Source organism: Scardinius erythrophthalmus, assembly GCF_964197995.2.
Source record: "Scardinius erythrophthalmus genome assembly, chromosome: 4".
Classification (NCBI taxonomy): Eukaryota; Metazoa; Chordata; class Actinopteri; order Cypriniformes; family Leuciscidae; genus Scardinius; species Scardinius erythrophthalmus.
Window position 1 is genome coordinate 21,976,669 of NC_138224.1, and position 27,622 is coordinate 22,004,290.

Here is a 27,622-nt window from a genome sequence, read left to right on the forward strand (position 1 = left end):
GAACGGTTTGGCCGTGGCGAGGAAACGAATTTATGGCGAATAATGGGACACAGGAAGTGTGTTATAACTTCTGCATACATTGACTGATCTTGATGAAACTTCAGCAGTGTATTCGTTGTAAGAGGCCGATCACATGGATGTGACTATTGTGAGTCAAAGTTATAGCGCCACCAACTGGCAGCAGGAAGTGTGTCATTTTCAAAATGCTTTGAAGTCATCCTCTTAATTTTACCCGATTTGCTTCAAACTTTATGTGTATAATGTAAACACACGGCAGATGTAGACCTGTGAAAGGATTATTGATATCTTAGATACTGTTGCCGTGGCAACGCATCAAATTTTAATATTCTTTTCGGATGCGTTTGAGACTCTTAACATGCTTGAAATTGGATGAAACTCGACAGACACATAAGACTTATTAGCCAGTAGACATGTGAAAAGTTTCAGAAACGGGCGTGGTGAGGGGCTCAGTAGCGCCACCTTTAGTCATAAGTGGGGGGGTTAGTTTTATCAACAGCAACAAAACTTGGTATGTGTATTGTTCTCATCAAGATGGACAACTTTCTAATATACATTAACGATCTCCGACCAACAGGAAGAGAGATATTTTGGTTTGAATGTGGATTTTCTGAAGAATTTTCTCTCTGTGTCTCTGTGTGTGTGAGGGGAGGGGGGGATTTGACTATTGCTTTTATATTGTTAATCAAGGTTTCAGGGGCTTTTGGGGTCCTTAACGTGCTCAAAAACTCTTGAAACTTTGCACACAAGTCAGAACCCGTGGCAGGGGGGCTCAACAGCGCCCCCTTGAACGGTGTCCCAAAACTTGGTCCATAGATCAAAAACGCTTGCCGTTATTAAACATCTCAAACGATATTAAACATCTCAAACGGTTTTGCTATAGTGAGAGACTAAAGTAATGTACAAAAAGGAAACACTAAAAGCCTCATCTTCTAAAAATGTTATTAAACACCATTTATTTCTATATAAAAGTATAAAAATATCACAACTAAACCCATTTTATTCTTTTTTTTCAATTTAATAAATATTTATAATTTTAAAAATAGTAATTGTACTATTTAGTCCCATAAAAGTCAAGTCATACATAGGGCTATACTGCCCTCTTGTGTTCAAAATCAGGTAGGCCTATTGTATCTACATAAAAATATGCTAGGTATGTGACGGTGAGAATATTTTACCACCGGTTAATCGACGTGTGACACCGCTGGGGGCTTTTGAATTGCCAACTTAAAAATGAAAGTAAAATATGTTCGTCCGCACTGACATTGATAGTGGTTGAGCGAGCGTTTCAAATGAATTCCTATGGAAGTAGAAATTAACTGAAAAACGTTCACTCTGTTCTGCTCGTTCCTCGCCGTGGACGCACACTGTTATGAATGCCCGTGCAGCCATGAGCATTTTAGTTTAATTTTAAAATTAGCGCCTTTCGGGGGTGGATTGCTTGAAATTATTTTAAAAAAGCACAATGTTGTGTTTTATTGCGACTGTACACAAAGTTAACACTTTGCAGTTTGAATGTCGTCCTGTATAATGACGGAGTATGTTTTTAAGTGTCCACTGTTCAATCGCGCCCACGCCATACACACACACCCACACACAAACACACACACGTTTTACTATCTTTGTGGGGACTCTCCATAGATTTAATGATTTTTATACTGTACAAACTGTATATTTTATCTCCTTACACTAACCCTACCCCTAAACCTACCCATCACAGAAAACTTTCTGCATTTTTACATTTCCAAAAAAACTCATTCTGTATGATTTATAAGCTTGTTTACCCATGGGGACCTCTAGTTAGGTCCCCACTGTGACACGAGTCCCCATGAGTCTGTGTGCATTCAGGTTAAAGTCCCCACCGGGATAGAAAAACATGAACACACATACATACACACACACACACACACACACACACACACACACATTCCAGCATTGCAATCTTGACATTGCAGCCTGTTCATTATAGCCTTAATAAAATATAATAATAAAATGGTCAACCTAACATATAAAAATTACACTGCTCTAAATAGTCAGTAGTACAATTCGTACATTCACAGTAAGTTCACAGTCCACTGTGAATTTTCCAAGCACATTTTTGCGCATGTGAAGAGGATAATTTTTCCCTTCGATATTGGAACGTGAGTGAAGTACAAAGCATATAATAAACAATAGTTTAGCATCCAAAAAAAGGTAATTTTATATATATATATATATATATATATTTTTTTTTTTAAGTGACGACAAAGAATATTACTTGTCTGATATATATATAGACACACACACACACACACACACACACATATATATATATATATATATAGCTGCGAGCAGCGATGGAGGGCCCAAGCCGGTGACACCGCCACCTCGGTGCCTTTAGTGTAACTAAAGGCACCAGGGTGGCGGTGCCACCGGCTTGGGCCCGCAATCGCTGCTCGCAGCTATATTTTAATATTACCTTCAAAGAGGGTAAAAAAATAAGAAGATCTAGCCGTTTTTAAGGCATTTCTGTATGCAATAGTGCTGCCTTTCCACAAAATGTGAAAAACTTCGTTTTGTTTTTTTCCAGCTGCGCTTCATTTTCATTTTTCTGGCTGCTCTCTTGAGGGCCCCAGTGTGCTCATTGTACCACACTGTTGGAGACTAGATAATGATCTGAGAAGTCATCGCTCTGCTGTAGAATTTCAACGGCATCAACATAGGGGTGTGCGATATCACGGTTTTTGATCGCGGACGAATAACATGTCTCCATGATCTGCTTTTGAAGAAATCATGCTTAGTATCATGCTACATTCTATCAGTTGCAGTTCTGACGTCTCCGTCTCAACATACTGTACAATGCGACATACATTCACACATCACATGTTAACGCAGCGGTTGAGTTACACTCACGGGACACTGCAATTTACAAAAGTTCATTATTTGCATGTGCTTTAAAGCCTTGCGGGTTAAACATTTTATTTGCGTGCTGATAAGCTGTTCTAACATGCGCTTTCTTGGGCGCATACACTCGAAGCGCACATGCACTAAACGCCTGTTAGTTTAGTTTAGTTTAATTTAATTTTTAAAGTTTAATTTGAAGTCTTATTGCGCTAATACTGTCAAATACATGATTGGTTATTGTCTAAAGTGAAAGCAAACATTTGAGAGAAAATCAAGCGCGTGTTACAGTCTATGTATTAGATGCGTTGTTACGGTCTTAAAGTGACAGTAGCCTATTAGCAAACATGCTGCCACTTGTCCTTAAAGGAATAGTTCACCCAAAAAAGTTTTTCCAAACCTTAATTCATTTCTTTCTTGTGCTGAACACAAAATAAGATATTTTGAAGAATGTGGCTAACCAAACAGTTGCTGGTCCCCGAAAAACTCGGGGTGGAATTCCACTTGGGGGTTGGATTTAAAGTAATGTAATCGTCTGGTTTTTAGCCAGGTTTCTGTCAAACACAGCACATCTAGGTTATGATCTGTAATCATATAATTTACAATAAGCGCTTTTGAAGAAAGGGATCATGTATTCTGCAACCCAAGCTTTATCATATGTTAATCTGATTAGCCAGTCTGTCTGCTTCCTGACCTTGGCCTCAGTTAGTCAAGGTTCAACTCTAAGACTACGTGCCATATTACTACTCCAGGAGGGATGAATACCATCTATTTTCAACATGTCAGGTCTGCCTCAAAACTTTTCCAATTGTCTATGAACTCCATATTTATAGCACATGGTATTTTTAGAAATATCTTAAAGTGCCATGCAAATAATAAGTGCTACGGTATAAAGCAATTGTTTAAATGAACAAGACTTAAATGGCTTATTTATGAATTTATTAAAAAAAATAAAAAAGGACAATATCATTAACAGTTCTATTACCAAATAAATGACGTGGTATAGAAAAAAGTATTCCAAAATCTACCCACTGCAACCCAGAATAAACATAAATAAAGTCACTGTAAACAGTCATATCTACTAGGACTAATCAAAAGTATAAAAGTAAGAATCATAAAAAAACAAGAATAATTCCTAAAGTTCAGTAAAAAAAAAAAAATTATATTTCACTAGCAAATAGAATTCACTGAATTCTATTCCCCCCACCCCCAATAAATTAACACAAGTACAACAATCCTACAGCAATTATGGAGTTCCCACACACAAAAAATACAAAACTTAAAAAATAAAAACATAGTTGAAGCAAAACCATTCACTCAACACAAACAAAAGTCGGGGCAGCATCTCTTTTGGTTTCATTAGAATTTTAGAATAACGCACTTGTGGTTTCAAAACAACAAGACCCTCTAATGTGAAAAACAGACAAATACAGTTATATAAATACATCAAAATATGTTAAAACTGTTATAAAACATTCTTAGTTTATAAAAACATTAATGCCAAATAAAAGCCTGTGTAAAAACTTCAATAATTTAAACATAAAAAAAGCGAGCACTCTCACATTGTTTCAGCCCTGATCACACAATTTTTCTCTACTTTTTCATACAGTTTATTCATTTTGTTCATTTGTTCCAGCATCCATGAGTAATTATGCAAGGTATAATTCACTACAATGTATAAATACTATAAAAATGTATGTACAGTAACCATTATTGTAAATCTTCAGATTTAAGTTAGTGTTAAGTAATTTACATTATTTACAGAATTGACTTCTGTGGAAATGAGACTGGAGTGGAAGATATAGAGTAGCAGAAACCACAGAAGTCACACAGCAGTTGCCAGTCAGAAATGACAGTTACTAAGGCTTTGAAAAGTGCCTGCATTTGCCAGTCTTAGTCAATGTCACTGAGGTCACTAACAGGTTCATCTTGGACATGAGTCAGATGGTTCATGGCGCGGTTGAAGGCGGTCTGAACAGCTTTGCGGACGGCTGAGGTGCGTCCCTCCATCATCTTAATCTTGTCAATGGTTTTATCAATACCGAGAGGAACCATCTTGGATTTAGAAAGCCACTGCCTGGAAAAGGGAAACAGCACACAATCCTATTTTATAAAACTTCCCCAGACACAATTTGTTGCACATTTGCACATTTTGTGTATATTCATGTGATGCTTGTGTTTTCAGTGATTGGATCACTCTACCCCAGTAAAAGCCAGATATACAAACTGTGACACACTGTTATCTGATAATGATTAAGTAACGGAAACCACATTTAGAGGTAGTCTGGCAAATATTTTGACCACATTTAATGAATCCAAATGAGCTTCCTTCATCTGCTGTCAGCCTAATAAGTAATATGTAATGGGTTAGGATGGAAATAAAATGTAATGTTTGTTTAAAGTAAAGTAACTTTGTTCTTATGTTATTTGTCCTCATTTAATTGTTTCCTTGTTTAATTGCCTTTAATAATGGTTGAACTTTATATTAATTAGGCTAGTAGTTCTTGCTGTGGTATCAAAATTGGAATTGTGAATTCTGAAATTTAATTGAGTAATATTTATCATAAGTGCTGTTCATTTCTTTGAGTAAAACTTTTCTAATTACTGAGAACAACCGCACAATTTGACATTGTTGTCTGTAAAACAAGAACAAGTTAACTGCAGATGTGCAATACTTATATTTAGGGGTTTGAGCAAACTTCTAACACTAAGGATTAGTAATAGTGATGCTTGACTTCGCAAACACTAATAAATAACCTCTAAAAATCTCACCAGCTGCGTTTGTTGTCAAAGAAGAGAACAAGGTAAAGTTTCTCTTCGGACTTGTACTGCAACTGTTCTCCGATCCGTAGCACGTCCAGCGGGGGCATTGGGATAGAGACTCCATTGTGCTGGCACCCCACACGTGGCATATGAGGGTCTATGATCTGTAATGAAACCGTAACATTAAAGAACATGATGACAATCCTGGAAACAGTAAAATGACTAGGGCTGCCCCCTAATGGTTGACCAAGCGTTAGTCGATGAGAAAAGGCTTGGTCGGCAAAATTTGAATTAGTCGATTGGTCACATAATAAAAAGGCTCCACAGGAAGTGGCAAAGTCATGCAGTCTGTGACGGATAAATCGTTCACACGGCTGTCCATGTAGTAATTATATCGGGTAGGAAATCCAAAGTGTAGTAGCCTAACTTGAACCACTTTACATGACTGCTCACTTTAACATTAATCTAGATAAATGTGCACTATTATTATAATACACATATCCAATTACACCATCAATTTATTGTAGTCATGGAGTTTCAGATTTAAAATTTGTTTAATATGTATTTAAACGTACATCTCCACATTGATAGGGGGGCAGCAGAACAAAATAAGCAGTCACGTGATATCTGGCGGGCAACAAAAGCGGTTTGTGCATCCAATCGCACAACAACTATCTGGCATGTCGTGTACACCTCAAAACACCAACTTTTGTATATTAAAACTGGCAACGTCCTGGCAAGATCCTTGATTAGTTTACTGGTTTTCATTGCTAGAGAATGACTTCTTGCCCGCCAGCCAGTACAACTGACGTCACGTGCAAAGTATCAATTGGTCACTTATTAGTTTATTGCGTTAGTATGACTACAGGGAAAACTAAATGATCGGACAAAGTGGATTAGCGTCCCAATACGTTGGATAATTACTTCTCAAAAAAAAAAAAAAAATGCTGATGGAGGGCAGGTAACTGAGCAGACAAGTGTCACTCATTCAGAAGATGAGAATTCCTGATGTGAGCCGTCAGCTTCGCTGCAATTTGGAGTGGTTATGGAGTGAGATCCAAATCCACGTGAATCCCATTGTTCAATGGCGCAAGTAAGAAAAGCGCAAGTAAGAAAAACTCACTGTTCAGAGGGTCAAAGCTAGTCAACAGTCTAGAAAAATCAAGAGGATTTAGCATTTCCAATTAATGGATTAAATTACTATTAGGCTACTTTTTTAATTAAATTAATATTATAATTAATTTGCCCCACAATAAATTAACAGCACATAACTGATGTGCTACGAGGATAATAAAAGATTATTTAGATTAGCTTACTCCTTTCAAAAACAACTTGTTTCACACAAAATACTTCTCTTCTCATTTTTGTCACTATGGGGGCAACAAGAGGAAATAAAAAAATTAATTAGATTAATCTCTCATCATCTCTAAGAGAATATACGCCATTAATGCAGTGTCAGATGCCAAAAGCTCAGTCACTTTTTACTTTCAGTTCCTGTAGTGAATAATTGACTGGGGTTTGAGACTTCACTAGCATAACTAGCGCAGTGGTCCTCAACCTTTTTTGGGCCAGTGCCCCCGAGTGTAAAGGGACATGTTCAGCACATGCCAAAAATATGCTGATGCACACTGTCCGATAACTGATAACTAAGTGTCATGGTTTAAAGGGGACATCAGATGAAATTTTCACTTTTTCAGCTTTTTTTGCATTTAGTTTGCTTTTATAGCCAGTTTGTCATCAATCAATCAATCAATCAATCATTTTATTACTAAAGCACGTTTAACAAACACGAGTTGACCAAAGTGCTTTACAGACCCAACCTTATAAAACATATAGACAAACAAAACAAAAAGCACTAAATAAACCACATGTAGCTAAGAACAGTTAAAAGCAGCAGAGAAGAGATGGGTCTTCAACCTAGATTTAAAACACTAAATGGAATCACAGGATTTAATGTGTAAAGGGAGACTACTCCAAAGACGCGGTACTGCTACTGCAAAGGCACAATCTCCCCTGTACATAAATAAAAAACACCTTTAATACAATCCCCTTAATGCCCACCCACTGACTCAGACGCTCAAGGAGAATCCCATGATCCACTGTATCGAAGGCTGCACTCAGATCCAGCAGCACTAAGGCAGCACAGTTCCCAGAACCTACCGACAAAAGCAAGTCATTGGTCACCTTAAGAAGGGCAGTTTCTGTACTATGCTGAGGTCTAAAACCCGACTGGAATGTATCAAAAGTATTGTTTTTATTTAAAAAAAAGTTGAAAGTTGGTTAAGAACTACCTTCTCCAGCATTTTAGCATTTTTGAGGTAAGAGAATCAGGAGGAGCTTGAAAATGGCTTTGAACCTGGACAGAACTAGAGATGCTCGCTCTAATAACGGAGATTTTATCCATAAAAAAAACTGCAAAAAAAAATTCACAAGCTCTCTCTGAATTATCGAAAACAATAGGGCATGCAGGATTTAAAACTGTATTAATCACACGACATAATATTTTAGGACTGTACTGATTCTTAGAGATTAAATCGGAGAAATGCCACGCCTCAGCCACTTTGACAAACTGTTGATAGACACCAATACAGATTGTATGTATCTCATAAAGTATCTTAAATGAGATCTGTAGTCTATCTTATCTGTAGTCTACCGCCTGCCTCTATTTTTGTCTAAACAGTTGACTCTCAATCAATGAGCCAGGGCTGAGATAGTTTTTGATTTTTCCTGTTTCCAGGGGGCAATACAATCCAAAATATGATCACAGCCCATATTGAAATCAGATACCAGCTCCTCTAAACCCCGAATAGATGGACTGTACTCAAAAACTGGCATAAGGGCATTGTACTGGTCAGAAAACTTAGAAGCAGAATCAGCATTGATAGCCCGAGCTCGACTGGCACGGGCCCCAAAGGGGGCCCAACAAATGTGACATTAAATATAATAACAAAATTATCTGAGAGCCCTATGTTCTCAATAGTCAGCTCACCCACCGGTACACCCCAGGACAAAACCAAATCAACAGTATGCCCCTGCTTATGCGTAGCACCATCGACAAGACTGCATGAGGTTGAAAGAATCCAACAGTAACAAAAAATCTTCTCAGGGCAGCAAATATGAATATTAAAATCACCATATATAACAAGGCTATCACAACGAGTAATCATAGAAGATAAAAACTCCCCAATAATTAAAAACTCCCCAATAAGAATTCCCCAATAAAGTCCTTGTTATAATTAGGAGGTCTGTATATTAGTGCACAAATAACTGGCCTAATCAAGACTACTTTAAAAACTTGCACCTCAAAACTAACACACTGTTAACAGCCTGCATTTAATACAATTCTTAAAAATTGTCTCAATCCCCCAGCCCCGCCCCCCAGTCCTTGGAGAGTTCAGAGAATTATAGTCTCCAGGTGATGCTTCAGCGAGGGAGTCCCGGTTACAATCGCTGAGCCAAGTTTCAGTCATTAAAAAAAAAAGTGTTTTGTTAGATCTTGTATTGAAAAGGGCCATCTTCGCAATAGTACAGGCCAACTCCCTTCATTTCTGTAAAGACGCCAAATACTCCAAAAAATGAAGATTATCCGGGTTAACCCCCCTCTTCTTAACACAACGTTGCAAAACTTTGATCACAGTTGACAACACTCGGTTCTGAGGAACAACTAGCCTGGAAATTCAGACCCAAATCTGAAAGATTAAGGGTCTGGCATTGACTAATGAAAATCGGCCAGTCGATCTTTCAATTTGCAGTCGGTTTCTATGTAGGTAGCTAGCTATTTGAATAAGACCAACCACGACTGCTGACTGAGCGAGTTGTAGCCATTTTCTCCAGGCCCGAGCAGCTGTAGTGACATGAATGTCTCAAAAGCAACTCTGGTGTTTTGTTGTTGGATGCAAGAGTGAACATAACAGTCTTAATTTACTCCTGACATTAGAGCCACTGAAGACGCAGTGGATTCGTTTTATTTTTGAAGGGAATGCAAGGGATCAATACAAAAGGACATTACAAAACAGGTTTTGCTTAGTTGGAAGTTGTTACTCGAGGATGGATCAGTACCAACTGTTCGTGTTACAGCTTATAGTCTCTGGATCGATACTGGTCACGACAGTCAAAAAAAGGAGAGCGTGCACTTTTTTACAGTTCATAGGAGTTGTTTTACGGATATAAAGTTTACCAGTTTATTAAGCACCAAAAGGCATAAGGTGTGTATATATTTGTCTACTGTTAGCTGTAACGAGTGCTTATGTGTAATTCGCTGTGTATGTTGATGATAATGCAAGAGAGAAATAAAGATATAGAATATGGAAGACTTTATTGTGCACTTCTTGTACAGTGTATTCAGCTCTATGGTGATTTTCTGAAGTGTAAACGGACGCTTCATCTTTTTTGTGATATACAATAAACTTCATAAAACTCATCAGTAAAGTTTTGGCCATCATTCGGACGGGGTCCACTAAAACAGGCTAAAACAGTAATAGTGGATTAAAGCAAGATGACCACAAAGTTTATAACTGTAATTAAACTAAACTATACGTGTTCTATCTCCATATATTCTCTGGCTTTGTCCAAATCCGGTTTGAACTGAACACCGCTAATGACAGTTTCTGACATTTTCAGTGCATGATATTGTCCTGTTTTGATGAGCTCTTGAAGCTCCGCCCTTTTCTTGAAAGGGGGCCGGGAGCACCAGCTCATTTGCATTTAAAGAGACACACAAATGAATGATGTGTTTTTGCTCACCTCCAAACATGCTTTAAAAAAATGATCTGTTGGGTATTTTTAGCTAAAACTTACATTCACACTCTGGGGACATCAGAGACTTATCTTGTAAAAGGGGCATCCGATGTCCCCTTTAAAATGTTTTGCCATTGTTTCTAAGGCTTTATAATCGCATTCTAAAATATTACATTCTAAGAAAAAAAAAAAAAAAAGGTTAAAACCAAAGTTTCAAGTTAAGTCAAGATAAGATTCCAGCCAAATGAGTATGTAATCCAGAACTATTAAGAACCATTGATTACATGACAGCTGCCTTATAAGCCCAAGAAAATTTCAAAGTCCAATTGTTATATTTTGAAATATTATAGAAAGCATGGGAGATGCATTAGGAATGACCCGAAATTTCATCCCACAAAAAAAGGTCATCCAAAATTGCGAAAAAAAAAAATTGGCTGTTTTTTTTTTTTTTTACAGAAACCATTTCTTTAAAATCCAATAACAAAAACAAATAACATAAAAAGGATAAAAAGTGTGAAATTATCTGTTTTATGTAAACAGTGACTTACAGTTGAGACAGGCACACCCTCTCTCTCTCTGTGTGTGTGTGGAGAGAGACTCGTGGAGAAATCCAAACAAACAAGTTCAACAGGACAAAAATTCATTAAAGCTTATGGAAGCATATCTGTAGTAAAAATTTACTTTAGTTTCCATTCCTAATCGTTATTCCTAAGTTATTAGTGCTTCAATAAAAAATAAGTGTTTAATCTCACTTGTGCAAAGGCTGTTTAACATTAAATAAACGCTATACGTGATAGAAAAGAAACAACGTCACATGTTTTACTTGTGTCTGTAATGTCAAAACTTTGACAATTTTCAGTAATAAAGAATAATAAAAAAAAAATAACATGACAATTTACATGACATAACATGAAACGTTTTTAAAAGCAAATTTATGTAGATGGGTTTCATGAGTATCTGTAGATAGAAAATAAGAAAGCTTACAGGATGTGAATAAGGGAGGAAGAAAAGAAGAGAGAGAGAGAAATAGCTAGTTTCTACACGTGCACAATCAGACTCACCAGGGCAGGGTAGGAGGGGTATCCACTACATTTAGCCCAAACTAGTTTGAGAGGTTCCAGCATAACTGTGGCAGCACTAGTGGCCATCCAAATACTGCTGTTGCCAACTTCTATGAAAGCAGGAATATCAACAAAACATGTTATGATGGCACAAACATTCAACCATGATACTGACAATAACTACATAGTTAAGACTATTAAATATCCATTAGGTCTTAGTGATTGCCAGAAAAACAAATCTCAATATTTTAGATAATATCGCATAGTATTTACTAGGGGTGGAACGGTACATGTATTTGTATTGAACCGAAACGTTACGGGCGTCACGGTTCGGTGCATACATTTACACGGAGAATACACGGTATAAAAATAAATAAAACTTGCGTGCAAATTTAATTAATGTAATGCAGAACTACTGTTAGATACGCGGGTTCTTTAGGGACACCTAATCTGTAGCCCGCCTTAGCTCTGAAGCAGGCTGTGTGTTGTGTGTGAGAGAGAGAGGCGCGGGTGCGATCGAAAAGTCGCAAAGTGTTTACTTATATTTGTGTGCGTGTGTGTGTCTGTGAGGCGCGGGCGCGATCGAAAAGTCGCAAAGTGTTTACTTATATTTGTGTGTGTGTGTGTGTGTGTGTGTGTGTGTGTGTGTGTGTGTGTGTGGGTGGGGCGCGGGCACGATCGAACAGTGGAAACCTAAAAACATAACATTACTCCGTCATTTTGTTTATACAGGACATCATTCAAACTGCAAAGTGTTTAAGTTACTGTTAATTACAATTTTAAGGAAAACAAATATATTAATCTGAAATGTAGCAAATTAATTTTCAAATTAATTTTAATTTTTAATTCATTCAGGTACACTTACCAAACATATCTCAAGGTCTTTTTGTTAATTTAATTAATAAACTAATTATATAAAACTATTGTCAGTGCACTACAAATAAACTGGCTCTATGCCTTTACTTTATTAATAAAACTTATTTAAAAAATACAAGGCTTAAGACATTTATTTTCCTTTGGTGGAACAGCCTGAGGCATGCACAATAAAAAAAATTCCCTTCTGCATTTTTGTTTTGCTTTCCCTCCATTGTACCGAACTCGTACCGAACCGTGATGTCTGAACCGAGGTATGAACCGAACCGAGACTTCTGTGTACCGTTCCACCCCTAGTATTTACACTGAAATGTCATGACTTTTTTTAAACACTATCAAACAGCAACGATAGACAATTAGATTCATAATGTTACATAAAACAAAGTTAAATGTTTAAAATAATCAAGGCACATTTTTATGCATGCGGACATTTCTAATTATTAACTAGACAAGGAACTAGTGTGAGTGTGTGTAGTTTGCGTTGTAGAACAAAACATCAAAGTATCGGCAAGTTATGTTTACCACAGGCTTTGCTTTACTCAGAAAAAAGAAAAGAAAAAAACTGCATAGGAAAATCTCAAAGAGACCACTGGTGCATTAGTCTATCAGGTTCTGACGTCATCCCTGAACCACTCTATTTTCAGTGGCAATGATAAATAAAATAGCCGACTTGCTAATTCAATACTAACTTGTTTATAGAATTGTTGAAAAAAAAAAACAATATCACACTCATAATTGTGAATATCAACACAGCTGTGATTACATTTTTCATTGATTGCAATGGACAATTTGCACAGGTGTTAAACACAGGTGGCAAACACATCAGTAAAAAGAATAGCGATGTGGATACCTACCAGCAGCTATTCTAGCAGCTTTGGCGAAATTTCTACTCTCGATGCAAGCAATAATCTCACTCTTGTCCTCCACTGTGTTCCTCCGGATGAGGGCCGGCTTTCCCTTCCCACACTTCGGAAGATTAAGTGCGATACTGCTAAAGACAGATGAGAAAACATGATGGTGTGATGTGGGAGATGAGCTCAAAAAATTACAACAACAAAAAACACACATGAAAATAAGAATAGTGCAGGGATGCAGGGATACAGGGATGTGCATTTGATATATTTCTTTATGTGTGTGTGTGTGTGTGTGTGTGTGTGTGTGTGTGTGTGTGTGTGTGTGTGTGTGTGTGTGTGTGTACACACAATTATTGGGAACCCTTCATTTAACACTTTGAGCACCCTTCAATTGCCAAGAAAACAGCTCTCAATTCCCTCTTATAACACATTAAGTTGATGAACACATGGCAAGGGATTTGAGCCCATTCCTCCATATAGGATCTTTCTGGATCCTTCAGAGGTTTTATACTTGTTGACTCTTCTTCATCTCACCCCACAGGTTTTCTATGGGGTTTGGGCTAGGGGACTGCTATGTCCATGGTAAAACCTTAATTTTGTGGTCAATTAACCTTTTGGTTGTACTGTAGTTGATTTTGAGGTGTGCTTTGGACCATTGTCCTGTTGGAATATCCTACCAGTTATGCTTCCTTACATGTGTTGATATCTACCAGAGTTGATACCATGTGTCCTAACAAGTTTCCCCAGGCATTTGAGGGGGGTGGGGGGATAACCAAACATAAAGGCAGAAAAAAAACATATTTGGCAGAAAAAAAAATTGAAAAAAAAAAATTGCCAGACTAAATTTCATGTAGTCCACATTTATTTTTTGTCTAATCACTTCATTTGAAGGTTTAATTTTTGTGAATTTTTTGAATCAAAGACTAAGAGGATAAGACTAAGACGTAAAAAAAAAACTCAGTTCAATATTAGTAGAGAACACTTTATATTGTTGTTGTGTATTGTAAATGACAGATTCTTTTTCTCAAAAAGGGATCTCAAAAACATGGACTGAATGTGCCTGTCACATGACAAACATTCCCAGAACAGAGCACCCATAAGCCAAGATGGCAGTCTGCAGGTTGTGTATATTTTCAGGTATTTAGAGTTTAATCCCTTGGAAAGTAAGTATAAGATAATACCAATTATTTTGTCTACACAAGTGTATCTACCATTCATGTAAAAAATGGTTAACAAAAAAATAGACTACATGAAATAAGCACAATGCTATTGAAAGGAAATGGAGTATGTCACTGTCACAACAGTAAACTACCCACCTGTTGCTGGAAGACATGCTTGATTCAGAAGCACACCTGCGACGAGGCTCCAACTGCCTGCTAGAAGACAACTCCTTCTCCTGATTCAGGCCAAACCCGTTTGACAGCCCTGACAGACACAAGGAAGAGTGAGAGGGAGCACTTTTGTAAAATTAATTATTAAATTATTATTTAAATACTATTAAAGGGATAGATCACCCAAAAATTTTAATTAGCCCATGATTTACTCACCCTCAAGTCATCCTAGGTGTATATGACATTCTTCTTATCCATCATAAAATGTGTTAACAAAAGGCCTTCTGAAGCGATGCGATGCGTTTGTGTAAGAAAAATAACCATATTTAAAACTTTACAAACTGTAATCTCTAACTTCGGCTAACTTTCGTACGCACGTTCACAAGAGACTTGCGTTCCAGCATATGACGTAGGACGCAAGCGTAGCGTACATTCCGGTGATGAATGCGGAAGCGCAGAGGATAGAGCAAAACAAAACACCCGTCGCAAATTAAAGTCTAAAACCAGGGTGTTTAAAGAAAAATGTAGCTCAAACAATTTAATTCTTCACATGGATGTCCTTCGATGTCAACATACTTGGTTCTCGCGAGAACTAGCATATTCTCACCGGAGCATCCTACGTCATACGCTGGAACGCCAGTCTCTCGTGAACAAGCGTACGACAGTTAGCGGAGGTTAGAGATTCCAGTTTGTAAAGGTTTAAATATGGATATTTTTCTTACACAAACGCATCCCTTGTTTCCAGAAGGCCTTTATTAATCTCCTGCAGCCGTGTGGGAGCACTTTTATGATGGATAGATGCACTTACTTCAAAACAGAAACGGCCATTCACTGCCATTATAAAGCTTGGAAGAGCCATATACACCTAGGATGACTTAAGGGTGAGTAAACCATGGGCTAATTTTCATTTTTGGGTGAACTATCCCTTTAATTTGCATTTATATCAATCACAATGGTCTTGCCCATTTTGACTCTCTTCCTGCAGATTCTACCTGAATCCAGCCGTTTGATGGGCGATTGGTCCTCGCAACTGTCTCCATTAGCACTCCGTGGCCTCTTCCTGGTGTGGAGCAGCGTCTCCAGGCGTGGTATGACAACTGACAGGAATGTTTTTGCACCTAACCGAGAACTGCCCTTGGGAGTTTCACCATCATCCACGGGCTTATGAGGGCTTGTGCTTTTTGATTTGCGGAAAAGCACAGAAGTCCGTCGGTTTACTGGGCTTGATGGCTCGGCCAGAGTTGACGTAGCTACCACACTGACATCGCTGTCCTCTATCTGCAGATGGGAGTGTCCATTGAGTGATTGGGAAATGCTATCCTTGCCTCGTCTGTGTTTGTCGGAGCAGGATTCTATAGGTTTCAGGGTGGGTGGCTCAGAGTGACTTCCTGCGTTCATGAGGGGCAGCAGTGAAACAGATGGCTCAAGCTTAGGTGGGACAGATTTATCACCTGCCATGAAACAAGGAAATACTGTCACACACTGTATAAATTGCCAATGCATGGCATTTTTACATTTTCTCAGAAAAATGCAAGCTGTATTGTAGGTGGCTGACAGGACGATGCTATTCAGTTGCTTATGTGTGTTTTCGGTGCTATGCCATGCAGCTACTAGAGCAGGGTTTCTCAACCATCCTGCTCCTGGAAGGGCCAGTCATGCAAAGTTTAGTTTCAACCCTGATCAAACTCATCTGCTTGTGATTTTCTAATAATCCTGAAGACCTTAATAGCTTGTTCAGGTATGTTTGATTAGGTTTGAAGCAGGACAATGGCACACCAGGAACATGATGTTACAAAATGATGTTCCAAAGGTGTTCCAAAGAGTGTTCCACAAAAACTTCTTCTGTGATGTACAATATTGCAATATGAAAAAAAAAAAAAGAAAGAAAAAAAAAACGGTAATTTTCGCCAGGTGACATGAATAGCTCTATTTGGAAATAATCAATCTGATTCTGTAGGTGAATGCATCTGTATATATTTTAAAAAAAGATTAAAAAAATGAATTTATGAATTATTTCATTAAAATCTGATAATCACACTTACAAAGCCATATCCCAATAATTATTTTATTTCAATATATCGTGCAATTGTTAGGCATTTGCTTAAGGCGTTACAAGTGGGTTTTTTCCACCTCATAGGAAGAACAGTTCAGCCAAAAATGAAAATTTCCTAATTATTTACTCACCCCTAAGCCATCCAAGATATATATGACTTTCCTTCCTCACCTGAAGAGAAATTAAAGGAATAGTTCACTTAAAAATGAAAATTGTCATCATTTACTCAGCCACAAGTTGTTTCAAACCAACAAAAAATACAATGGGGTCCATCAACTGTCTGGTTACCAATTTTCTTCAAAATATCTTCTTTTGTCTTCAGCAGAAGAAAAAAAATTCATAGAGGTTTGAAACAACTTGTGGGTGAGTAAATGATGACAGAATTTTCATTTTTAAGTGAACTATTCCTTCAAGGTTTTGAAGGAAAACATTCCAGTTTTTTTCTCCATCTGAGAAAAGATGAAGTGAATGGTGCAAAACATAGTCTTACGTCACGAGTAACCATCCCAATGTGCTCATGTCACATGCGAGGCTCTGAACTCAACCCTCTCGTCTTGAGGTGAGTAAATAACCAGGAAATTTTCTTTTTTGGTTGAACTATTCCTTTAACTGATGCACATACTTCAACTTGATTTCCTGTTAAGACTGGACTCAAGAACATTTACAGCAATGTGAATAAAACAATTAAAACAATTACATTAAAACAATAAATCTACAAACCTAGACTAGAGACAACAAAACAAGGGGACAGAATTATCTCTTTTCAAATGATGGATTCCATTGTCGGGCCAACGGTTGATTCATATAAGGTCTTGGGAGTCTCTACTAATCTACTAATGAGTTTAATAAGGTGTGTTTGATATAGGATTCATACAAAGCTTTTAGTGTTCTCCAGTGTGAACTTCAAGACCAGGGTTGGGAACCACTGTCTAACAAGGTGAAAAATTCTAAGTCTCATTGATTAGAAAAGCATTATCACATCAGGAGACAAACAAGTAGTTGTTTGTTTGTTTATATTAAGTGTATTTTGGGGCATTTTTAGCTTTTATTGGACAGGACAATTGGATAGAGGGGGTTGGGATCAGAAAAGCTGGGACTTTAACTTGGGACAATGGTGATATGTCAAAGTGTTGCCCACAAGGCTTTGACAAATGTTTAACTGGTTAATAGCAAGAAAACTTCAAACCAAGATTTTTCAAACAAACCTTTTTGAAGGATATGGCCAGCTTGTTCCTCAGCATTCTTCAGTTCAGCAGCAGGAAGAGCTTTCCTCAAACTCAGCTCCATCCTCACGTCACCAATGATTTTCTTGAGCAGCTTCAGTCGTCTGCTCCGTGACGGGCTACATTTCATTGCTGTAGTTAGATCCAACTTTTCTAGTAGCTCCCTCAGCTGCTCTTCAAATGACATCTGCTCCCGATTGGCTGGAACCAATAAGCGGTCCACTGAAAGAAGAAGAATTGTTTACTTATTGATTTGTTAAAAACGTAGGGATGGGAACTGCAAGGAATTTAATGGTTCTGATTCCAATTCTATTCCGATTAAAAATTCCATTAGTGATTCTTAGTTTCAAGGGAGCAGTTAATTGACCAGTACCAGTCAGTACATTTACGAGTGATATTTATCAAGAAATGCCATTGCTTAGACACAAAGACATGGGACCCTATCATACATTTAGCGCAATGCGGCACCAGGTGCGGTGCAAGTGTTTTTTGCTAGTTTCAGCCCGACGCAGTTTTCATTGTCACGTCCTGCATCAAGTTGTTTAAATAGCAAATGCATTTCCGCCCATTTGTGCTGGTCTGAAAACGAGGTGTGTACAGGCCTACAAGTTGGTAAGTTGCTATTTTGAAGCAACTGAAATAGACTGCGGCAAAAAAAATTATTTAAAGAGCGCGTTAGTAATATGAGCCTATAGGCGGGTCCACAATGCGCGTACAATTTGTCCCGTAGACGGTCTGCTTGCACGCTTTAACCTCACGCACGAGCAGGTCCGTTTTCTCGCTAGAGAAGCATTCAGTTTTTCTGCTTGCAAATTCTGCCATGGCGCCGAGCGCAACTGTCTTTTAAAGGGAATGGGAGATGAGACTCTGATTGGTTTATTGCATAATTCCATTTTTCATGCAGGTTCACGTCATTTTGATATTGCAAAAACATTGTGGCTACGATAAATTGCCACAAGCACAAATTGTCACTGTGGCTGGTGGACAAAAAAAAAATGTGTACCCTGGGTGACCAGTAAGTTTGTGCATTTACCATCTTCCCAGGAGAAGGGTGCGGATGGCTCAATCTTGGGTTGTTTAAGCAGGTGCATGCCAGTTTCAAAATCGAAGCCGATTGTCTGAACATCTCGACGAGTTTTCCTGAGCACAGCTCCACCCTGGTCTCTCAATCTAACAGCAGCCCTGTAGAAAAATGAATCCTTGCCATTGTACTTCATGCAGTTTTCAATAATGAGATTGAAGTCTGCTTCAAATTCATCTAGATATTTGTAGCCTTGTGCATCAATGCGTTTGCTCATGGTGGAAAAATCCATTGGGTGTATGATGTGGTCCATATAGTCAGGCACCTGTGAGCAACACACACAAAATAAGGGTGAAATTCAGATCAGTGATAAAGACTCTCAAGCCTCTTCTATTTACCTGTATTTTCAAGTCATAGATCAATAGAAGAAACTTCATTCAATTTTGTAAGTGCTCTAAAATCAGATATGGCTGATATTCAGAATTAAGTAATCGAAATCAGATCAGTAAAGGAAAAAGTGGTATCGGTGCACCTCTACTAATGATCGAATTCATCATGCAGAGTGTTTCAGAGTGTTAAAAGCACCCAAAAAAAAAGCAAAAGTGACGAAAGAGGAGAGAAATGGAGAAGGGGGGCAGAGCGAGATTAGGAGGGAGAAAAGGACAGGAACAGTGTCAGACTGTATGGCAAAAGATTGTGTGTGATCCAATGTGTTGATATTGGTTATATTAATATTTACCAAACAAAAATACTGAACTGCTCATTCAGCTTTAATCAGCAATGGTTGAATGGTTGGTTTAATTAAGAAAGTACACTAAACTGATCATGAAAAACTCCTGGTTTGCTAAAATAATAAATGAAATTAAATATAATTAATTATGTATATACATATATAAATATAAAAATATTAATTTTATCAGCATGAGGCCGTAAATACTATACTTGATGCAAAAAAGTGAACGTTGTAAAACGATTTGTCTTTCGTGTCAGAACTTGCGTTCGTGCTACGCGAGTATGTCAGAAACAGAATAGGTCGGTTTTGCAAGAGCTAGAAATTATCTTCTTAACTTAATTTTTTTAAACAAGCAAACACAATGGATATATTAAAATAAACTACACAACACTGATAAAATAGTAGGTAAAAAATTAATCCGAGATAAAACATGTAAGATCTTACTTCACCTTTAAAGGGTCACAAAACGCTAAACTACATTTTCTAGACTTCAACAAGGTGTTTGTGCTGCATATCATTTAATACAATGTTAGCTTTCATTCATTTTAATTGTTTTTAACAGCATCGGTATAGATGATACTGGCCTTTATTCACAATATTTATTAAAAAAATGTAATTAAAAAAGTACTTAAGTGAAAATATATTCATGAATACAAATTTTAATGTTGGGTGTGATTAATCATGATTAATTACAGAAACATGTGCGATTAATTACTTTGCGATTCACATCAGTGACATCACTATTATTTTCATCTTTTTCTGTACATAAACATTCATCATTCAAAATGAATATACCGGTAATACAGCTGGTTGGACGCTATGGGGTGCTATAGGGTCATTTTTGTAGTTCAATAAGGCAAGGCTGCTCAAGTTCGAACTGACTTTTTTTTTTTTTTTTTTTTTTTTTTTTTAATACATTAAATAAACTTATAATTAATTTATTCTAAAAATAAGTGCAGCAAGATTAAATGAAAAGTGCTGTTCACCAAGCCTCTACTGTTTCAAGAGTTTGGTAATTCCTTTAATGGTCTTCAATGCGGCTAGATTGATACCTTCACATGGTTCACTCACTGTATTATTAATTGTAACCGGATCATGACCCACTGACTCTTCTTAAATGTGTCTCTGACCTCGCACAATTGTTCACATCAAATACAAATATTTGTAATTTTATCATTTTGATACGTTGTTAAAGAAAATCTGACTTTCAATACATTCATTTAGCTTAATTTATCATGATATATTTTCCTTATTAGGTAACTATTCTTTATTCAAAGCTTTTTTATTCATTGAGCTATTGATAGCAGCTGCTGTTAATAAGTTTTTATTCATATTTGTCCACTTTTACCCAATATACAGTCAACCCAAAATTTATTCAGACACCTTCAACATTTCCCACATTATCACAGTTTATTCACTATAGTTTAGAAAATGGTAATAAAATATGACAAGAACTCAGAGTTATCAAATCAGGTGATATTTCGCTGGTTTTGGCCATCTTTCTGTTAGACTGTGTCACAAATGAATTAGGTTGAATAGCTGTCGGCTATTAAATGTAAGTGTTTGAATAATTTTGGTCTCAAATTTTTATAAATTTTACTGGTAGTCCACTCTATGAAGAATTTTTGGGTATAATGCGTGATGCTTTATTTTGTTTACTTTATTTTGCTATTCTCACTTACATTAAATTAACTATTGAGAATGAGGACATGCGTCACTGTCGCTTGCTGTCACGTGACGAATTGAGCCCGCCCACCATTTTGGGAGGATACGCTATCGGTTGCTAGGGGCAACAGTGTAAGAGCGATACAGAGACGGATACAAATTGTAACGGATATACGGATACAAATTACGAGAAAATTAAGAAGAAATGGATAAGAATGTGGCAAAAGAAAAGGGTCCTTACAGGGAGAAACTTACTACCAATGTCAAACAGAGGTATTTAGAGAAGCTGGCTGATATTAAAAACGTCGACTCATACGAGCTGCCTGCAGCTGAATGGAACAGAGACCTAGACTCTTTACCACCTTGCACTTATATGGAAATAGCTAATTACTTGGTTTTTGGCATCAGCTATAACGAAAAAACTGTAACAAATGGTTCCTACGGTTTCCACGACAATCGTGTGAGACACTGGAGCAGTTTTTTTACACAGCAGTGTTTTCCAGGCATTCTAAAAAATAGTGCGACAACTCTACTACCAATACAAACAATGCACGGTTCTGCCGCGGGTATCCTCCCAAAATGGCGGAAAGGGGAGGAGACGCGGTCTCTGGGGGCGGGGCGCTGTGTCATGACGACATCTCCTCATTCTCAATAGTGTCCTGCACCCACGAGTAAAAAAATATATTAAAAAATATATCTTGTGTCTGAATAATTTTTGGTTCAACCGTATATTGTGCACCCTGATTTAGCTTATAAAATTCTCCAAGCAGATGTTTTGCTTGAAAAGCGTGCTTGTGCTATGTTTCTTTAAAATTTGCATTCGTTTTGTTATTTTCTTTGGACCACTTAAGTTACATTAAAATGTATAAAATACTTTTTGTATGTAGCCAATCTATGCAAAGTGAAATGCCTTCCGACTTCTTTTAAAGTTAAGGAAACTGCAGACCAACCTCTTTAATGCTGACAGGCTCTGCAAAAATGTGTGCCTGGTCTTTCTCCTGTAACTGATCAAGCACAGCCCTCAGAAGGACTGTGAAAGGAGTGAGTTGGAACTCCATTAAAGTCTGCTGGAGCTTTATCTGCAACAGAATCACACGAGTCATCATCCAAGAACATGCACATGCAAACAGTTAAACATTAGCAATATAAAAGCTTTATCTTGACGTAGGAAAGCATTAGTGTTCTCATACCTCCTCTCTCTTGAGTTTCTCTCTCTTCCTAATGAGCTCCAGCAGGAGTCGTGCTCGCTCAAGGTCAAGTCTCAACCGTTGCCACTCTTTCAGCTGCTCCTTCAATGCTCGAGTCTCCTCCTCTGACTGTTTCTGTCATTACAATGTTTTAAAGTTTGAAATAAACTATTATCAATAGGGGTGTAATGATACCCTCATGTCACGATTCGATATATATCACAATACTGAACTCACGATATGATATTATCGCGATACTCCAAGACATATGGTAAAAGGTTAACAAAAAATGTTGTGTTGATTCAAATGCTAAATTTGATATTACATTGTGGGTGTAAATGAATAGGCTTGGACTTGGTGCTGGAAACCCAATGCACAGGACAATAGAGGCACCAGAATAAAAATATTCATGATTCTGAAGCTGAAAATACTGAATTATTTTAGACGAATATGCATCCACCCTGTCACTGACTAGATATATTAAAAAATAATACTCTTTACTGGTAACATAAGACATTTGGCATTATCAGGACCCACAAATATACCCCCTTTGCATTATTATACATTACATTCAACATTATATATAGTAGTTTATTGTAGTACTGACACTAAAACTCTGTAAACTTTTTCCTCACAGTAATTTTTATCTTGGGTGAACTATACAAAATACATAGTCACTATCCACAATACATTTTCGTACTGCGATATATTGTGACACAATATATTGTTACAACCCTAGTTATTAATATTCAAAAATGTGCTTAAGCATTATTTACCGGTTGCGTATTTTTCTGGGAATGTAGGCTAGTTTGGAGGCGTCTGTTGAGTGGCACTCCATTCCTTGACTGTCTTTTAAGGGTCCAATACTTCAAGACCAGTTCGCCAAATGCTGTCTTCTTCTGTAAAGAAACTTGATTGAGGATTGTGTTTAACCTGTAGGAGAATGACAGTGTACAATGAAGTGAAATATTTTAAACAATCTTGCAATCTAGTAGCTAATGCTAAAAAGAGAGCATAGCACTGAAATGGCTTAAAAGGGTCTGATGATATCTCAAAATCAACAGATTCAAACATACCTTTCAGATGAAAAGCTGGGTACAGACACAGAGGGAACTGGGGCTACAACATCTACCTCATTGTTTTTAAGTCTCTTCTGCTTTTTTAATCCTGTCCTGTTGCTTTTTTTGTCCACCGACTGACAAAGTCTGTAATTTGTCTTAATGTCATTATATATTGTAAGAGGTCTTTTAACAGAGCCGTTTGGGGTGTGGGCCCCACAGTAAGCTGTCTTTTTTACTGACAAGGTTGGTAAACCTGAGTCAGTCAACTCTTTAATGGGCTCCATCTTCATAAAGAGACCAGCCTTCTGCGCACAGCTGACATGGAAAGCGGTGTAGCAGTTGGCTTTGTGGCACTGGATACAAGCCCCAACTCCTTTTTCTTTACAGAGGTAGCAGGTAAGCTTCCACCGAGCAGGTGGGATGTTTGAGACACCATCGATAGGCTCAATGAAGACCGTATTGGAGAACCCAACCTCCGGAACCCATAAAGCACAAACCACGTGTCCCCATTGGTCATCTTCCGTCTTTTTGACCGCTCCTCCCTTGTTAGGGCAGAGGATGCAGTTAGCGGGTTGTGTAGGAGACTGAAGACAATGTCGGCAAAGCCACTGGCCCTCTGGAATATACGGAACACCATAACAATCCTGATGAACGGCTAGGTTGCACATATCACAGAAGAGGATGGCGTTGCTGTCCATGCAATCTCCATCCATACATATGCAGCAAACAGCATCTTCATCAATTAAGGACTGGAGATTCTGTTGGCCCTGACTCTCTAAGAATGATTCTTTTTCAAAACGGTCAAGAAGGAATTCGAAGGCATTGGGGGAAACCTGGTCAAGGCCTTCGCACTTTCTTTTGTCGTTGACCAGCTCAAGCCAGGCATAGTCTTCTTCGTCCATATCATACTCCACCTCCTCGTTCAGCTCTTCTGAAGTTTTCTCCTCATACTTGTAGTATGTAGAGGGTCTGTGTGGGATTGCTGGAAGATTGTAATCCACTGTGCGGAATTTGGGCTCGGGAAGTGTGCCATCTTGCACCGAAGCCTTTTGCGCTGTGAAAGCGGCATTCTTTTTCTGCTGGTTGTTTCTGAGGCGAGCAGTACTTACCAAAACCTGCTGGTGTTTTTCAGCGTTCTCCTTATTGCTGGTGCACTCTATAATTTCCTGCGCCATGGGATCCTCATCCGTTATGATGTCGAGCTTGTCAAAGATGCTGATCCGGTGCAGCCAGCCATCGACTTCTAGTTCCACCATCGTCCGGGCCTGGGCGCAAGTCAGCGTCTCGTGGTTTGGGGAAAGTTTGATGGGACAAGGCAGCCGCTGGGGGGTGTATACTTTGTTGGGCAGAGATTTTCTTTTCATTGGGGATCCTTACAAAGCTGAAAAGAGAGAACTACTGTTATTCCTAACACAAAACAGTGCAGCAGAATTAGTCAAAAGAAGTCAAACCACGCTTATTTACTTGACTGCTTCTAAATAACTTATCCATGTCATCAAGGAGAAAGTTATTCAAACTTACTGGGTTGTCATGGTACAATGATAGCAATACCATGATACTTTTAATACATACCACGTCAGTGCAATGTATTTCTAATTATACTGCAGCTTTACCTAGGTATTATTCAGGTACGACAAGAGAACATTGATTACTAATGCTTCAAATCGAAGCATTTTCGAGATCATAGGTGAGAGTTTAGAGATGTACGATTCCAAACATTTTGGTCATTATATGTGCATTGCAAACATTCGATTAGAAGCTTCTTTTTTAACATCAGGGCCGCGTTTAGGGATCGTCTATCCCTTTAAATGTTGTCTAGGCAGGCATTTCCTTATGTTTTGAGACCATAACGATGCACATTCAAACGTTATCGCTTTATAACCCCATGCATTATTAAAACAGGTGCACCCCTGCAAATCGCAAAACATTGACTGATATTTTAAGATCATATTACCTCTGATGGATAAAGAGAGAAGCAGCTTTCTAACACGATGGCGAGATGGCCTGCAGTGATTCCGTACACAATGTTCTCATCCAAAGCCCACTGATTTAGTTCTGCATGGATAAATCTGGAATGCGACAGAACCTTAACCACAGCGGCCGCCAGGACTATAATACTGGACTAATAATCACTAGGAGAACACTTGGTTTAAGTGCCATTCAAAGGCAGGGTCGTTTCCTTCCCTGCAACGAGCGGTAAGTCGATGCGATTCTGCGCCTGCAACCAACAACAATGCGGATGGTTCACTACGAATGGACGTCCTACCCGCAACGCGCTACGTCATGACGTACAGGCTACATTACTTCATTGTTATTATATGAACATGATATTTCATTAAAGAAATGCACTTTATTTATTTAATATAACTTTTTAAATAGTTTTTAGTCGATAAAAAAATTGTTCTAACTTTCCAAAGAAAGAAAGCGCAAGGAAGGGTGATCATAAAACGTGTGACTTAGTTTTATTAATTTCGTTTATCCCTCAAACCGTATTCACTTTACAGCCCTTAATTCTGTAATTGTGGACAAATGTGGGCACGGGGGTCTCAGGTGTGATCCAACAATTTTTTTTAAATAAATGATATATCACTATCTTCGATAAAATAAAAACTATCAATTTATGGTGTTTTTTTTTATTTGTGAGGTATTTTTGAATTTATTTAAATTAATAATGCCATATTTTCTATTTAAAATATGCTTATTTTATGTTATATTTAATATTTTTTTAACTTCAGTAAAAAAAATAATTTCATTCAATTCAGATAGCTAAAACTTAAAAAATGAGGTGACTTTTGTGACATCTGGTGTCTTATGTTGGTATAAAATTTACAAAAAAAGCAATAATCTCAATTATTTCAATAGTAAATATGGCTTTAGTACTCAATGGCTGCATATAGGCTGAACTCTATAGAACTGTTATAATAAATGTAAGTTTTTGACTTTATCACAAGTTAGAACTGTAATTTAATATATATATATATATCTGTGTTAGGTGAGACAATACAAAAATGCAAAATATGCTTAGACAAATATGACCAAATATGACCAAATATGACAAATAAGTAGTAGACCATTTATTGTATATTTTAAACAAAAAACATTAAAAAAAAATAAAAAAAAATGTATTGGTACAAAACTGGAAAGAATAAATTACTTTGGTGACACCTGGTGTCTTCTGTTGGTATAAAATTAACAAAAATAAATAAATAAATAAATAAATAATATCAATAGCCACTAGATGGCTCTACTAAAGGGCTGCATGTAGGCTCTATAACTCTATAAAACACTGTTATTATGAATTTAACCACCAAGTTTTTGACTTTATCACGAGTTAAAATTGTAATAATATATATAATATATATATCTTTGTTAGGTGAGACTGTACAAAGATACCAAAATATGCTTAGACAAATATGACCCATCAAATATGATGCTATAAGGAAAATACAAAGTAGTTGATCATTTATCATTTATTTTACACAAAAACATCAAATTTCAATAACTCAAAAAACTAATTGGTACCAAACAGGTAAGAATAAACAATAATAACTCAAAAAAGTAAGTGTTAAGTAAGAATAAACAGGTAAGAACAAACAACAATCATAGTTATAATGTGTTCATGCACTTGTGCGCATGTGTGTGTTTGTGTGTGCATGTGCACAGGTGATTTTAGAAAATAAAATTAAAATTCAGTCATTGGCTCATTCAATACTTTGTTTTTATATGTGTGAGTGACTTTTTATAAAAAAAAAAAAAAACAGCTCTGTTATTGGCTCATTGAATGCTTGCTTTGTGTGTGTGTCTGTGTGTTTGTGTGTGTTTGTGTGTGAGTGTGTGTGTGAGTGTGAGTGTTTGCCACAATGAGATTGTTCATTTGTGTGTATGTATGATATGCATTGTGTTGGATCTAATGATTTTTTTTTTTGACAAAAATAATCCCAAATACGGGATTAAGGAGTTTTTTTTTTTCACCCATTTAACATTCTTGAATCGAGTCAATTTTTTTTGTGTGTGTTCAGGTGGCAAACTTAGGAAAAGTAGCCAAGTCTTGTACCGCTCAGATTAAGGAAAGTATTTTTAAAAAATTAATACAAATTATTTTGCCCACATTTGTCCAGATTACGGTTTTAGGGTTATACTACTCTTTTTTTATTTGCACTAT

The 27,622-nt window shown here is 37.3% G+C and overlaps 1 protein-coding gene across 3 annotated transcripts; it reads right to left on the bottom strand.

The window, feature by feature from the left end:
• Positions 1–3,803: 3,803 nt before the first annotated feature.
• brd1a (bromodomain containing 1a) lies at positions 3,804–25,750 on the bottom strand. 3 transcript variants are annotated; one of them, XM_081363290.1, is made up of 13 exons: positions 25,415–25,750; positions 23,476–24,841; positions 23,176–23,332; positions 22,403–22,534; positions 22,163–22,291; positions 18,827–19,139; positions 17,776–18,015; positions 15,510–15,968; positions 14,503–14,611; positions 13,187–13,323; positions 11,460–11,569; positions 5,671–5,825; positions 3,804–4,975 (listed from the first exon to the last, which is right to left on the bottom strand). In XM_081363290.1, exons 2-13 carry the CDS (start codon positions 24,822–24,824, stop codon positions 4,792–4,794), a joined length of 3,474 nt encoding a protein of 1,157 aa, XP_081219416.1. In that variant the 5' UTR covers positions 24,825–24,841; positions 25,415–25,750; the 3' UTR covers positions 3,804–4,791. The 3 variants fall into 3 exon arrangements, with proteins under 3 accessions (XP_081219416.1, XP_081219417.1, XP_081219418.1); XM_081363291.1 differs by having other exon boundaries at positions 3,822–4,975; positions 13,187–13,320; XM_081363292.1 differs by having other exon boundaries at positions 3,822–4,975; positions 11,456–11,569.
• Positions 25,751–27,622: the final 1,872 nt, after the last annotated feature.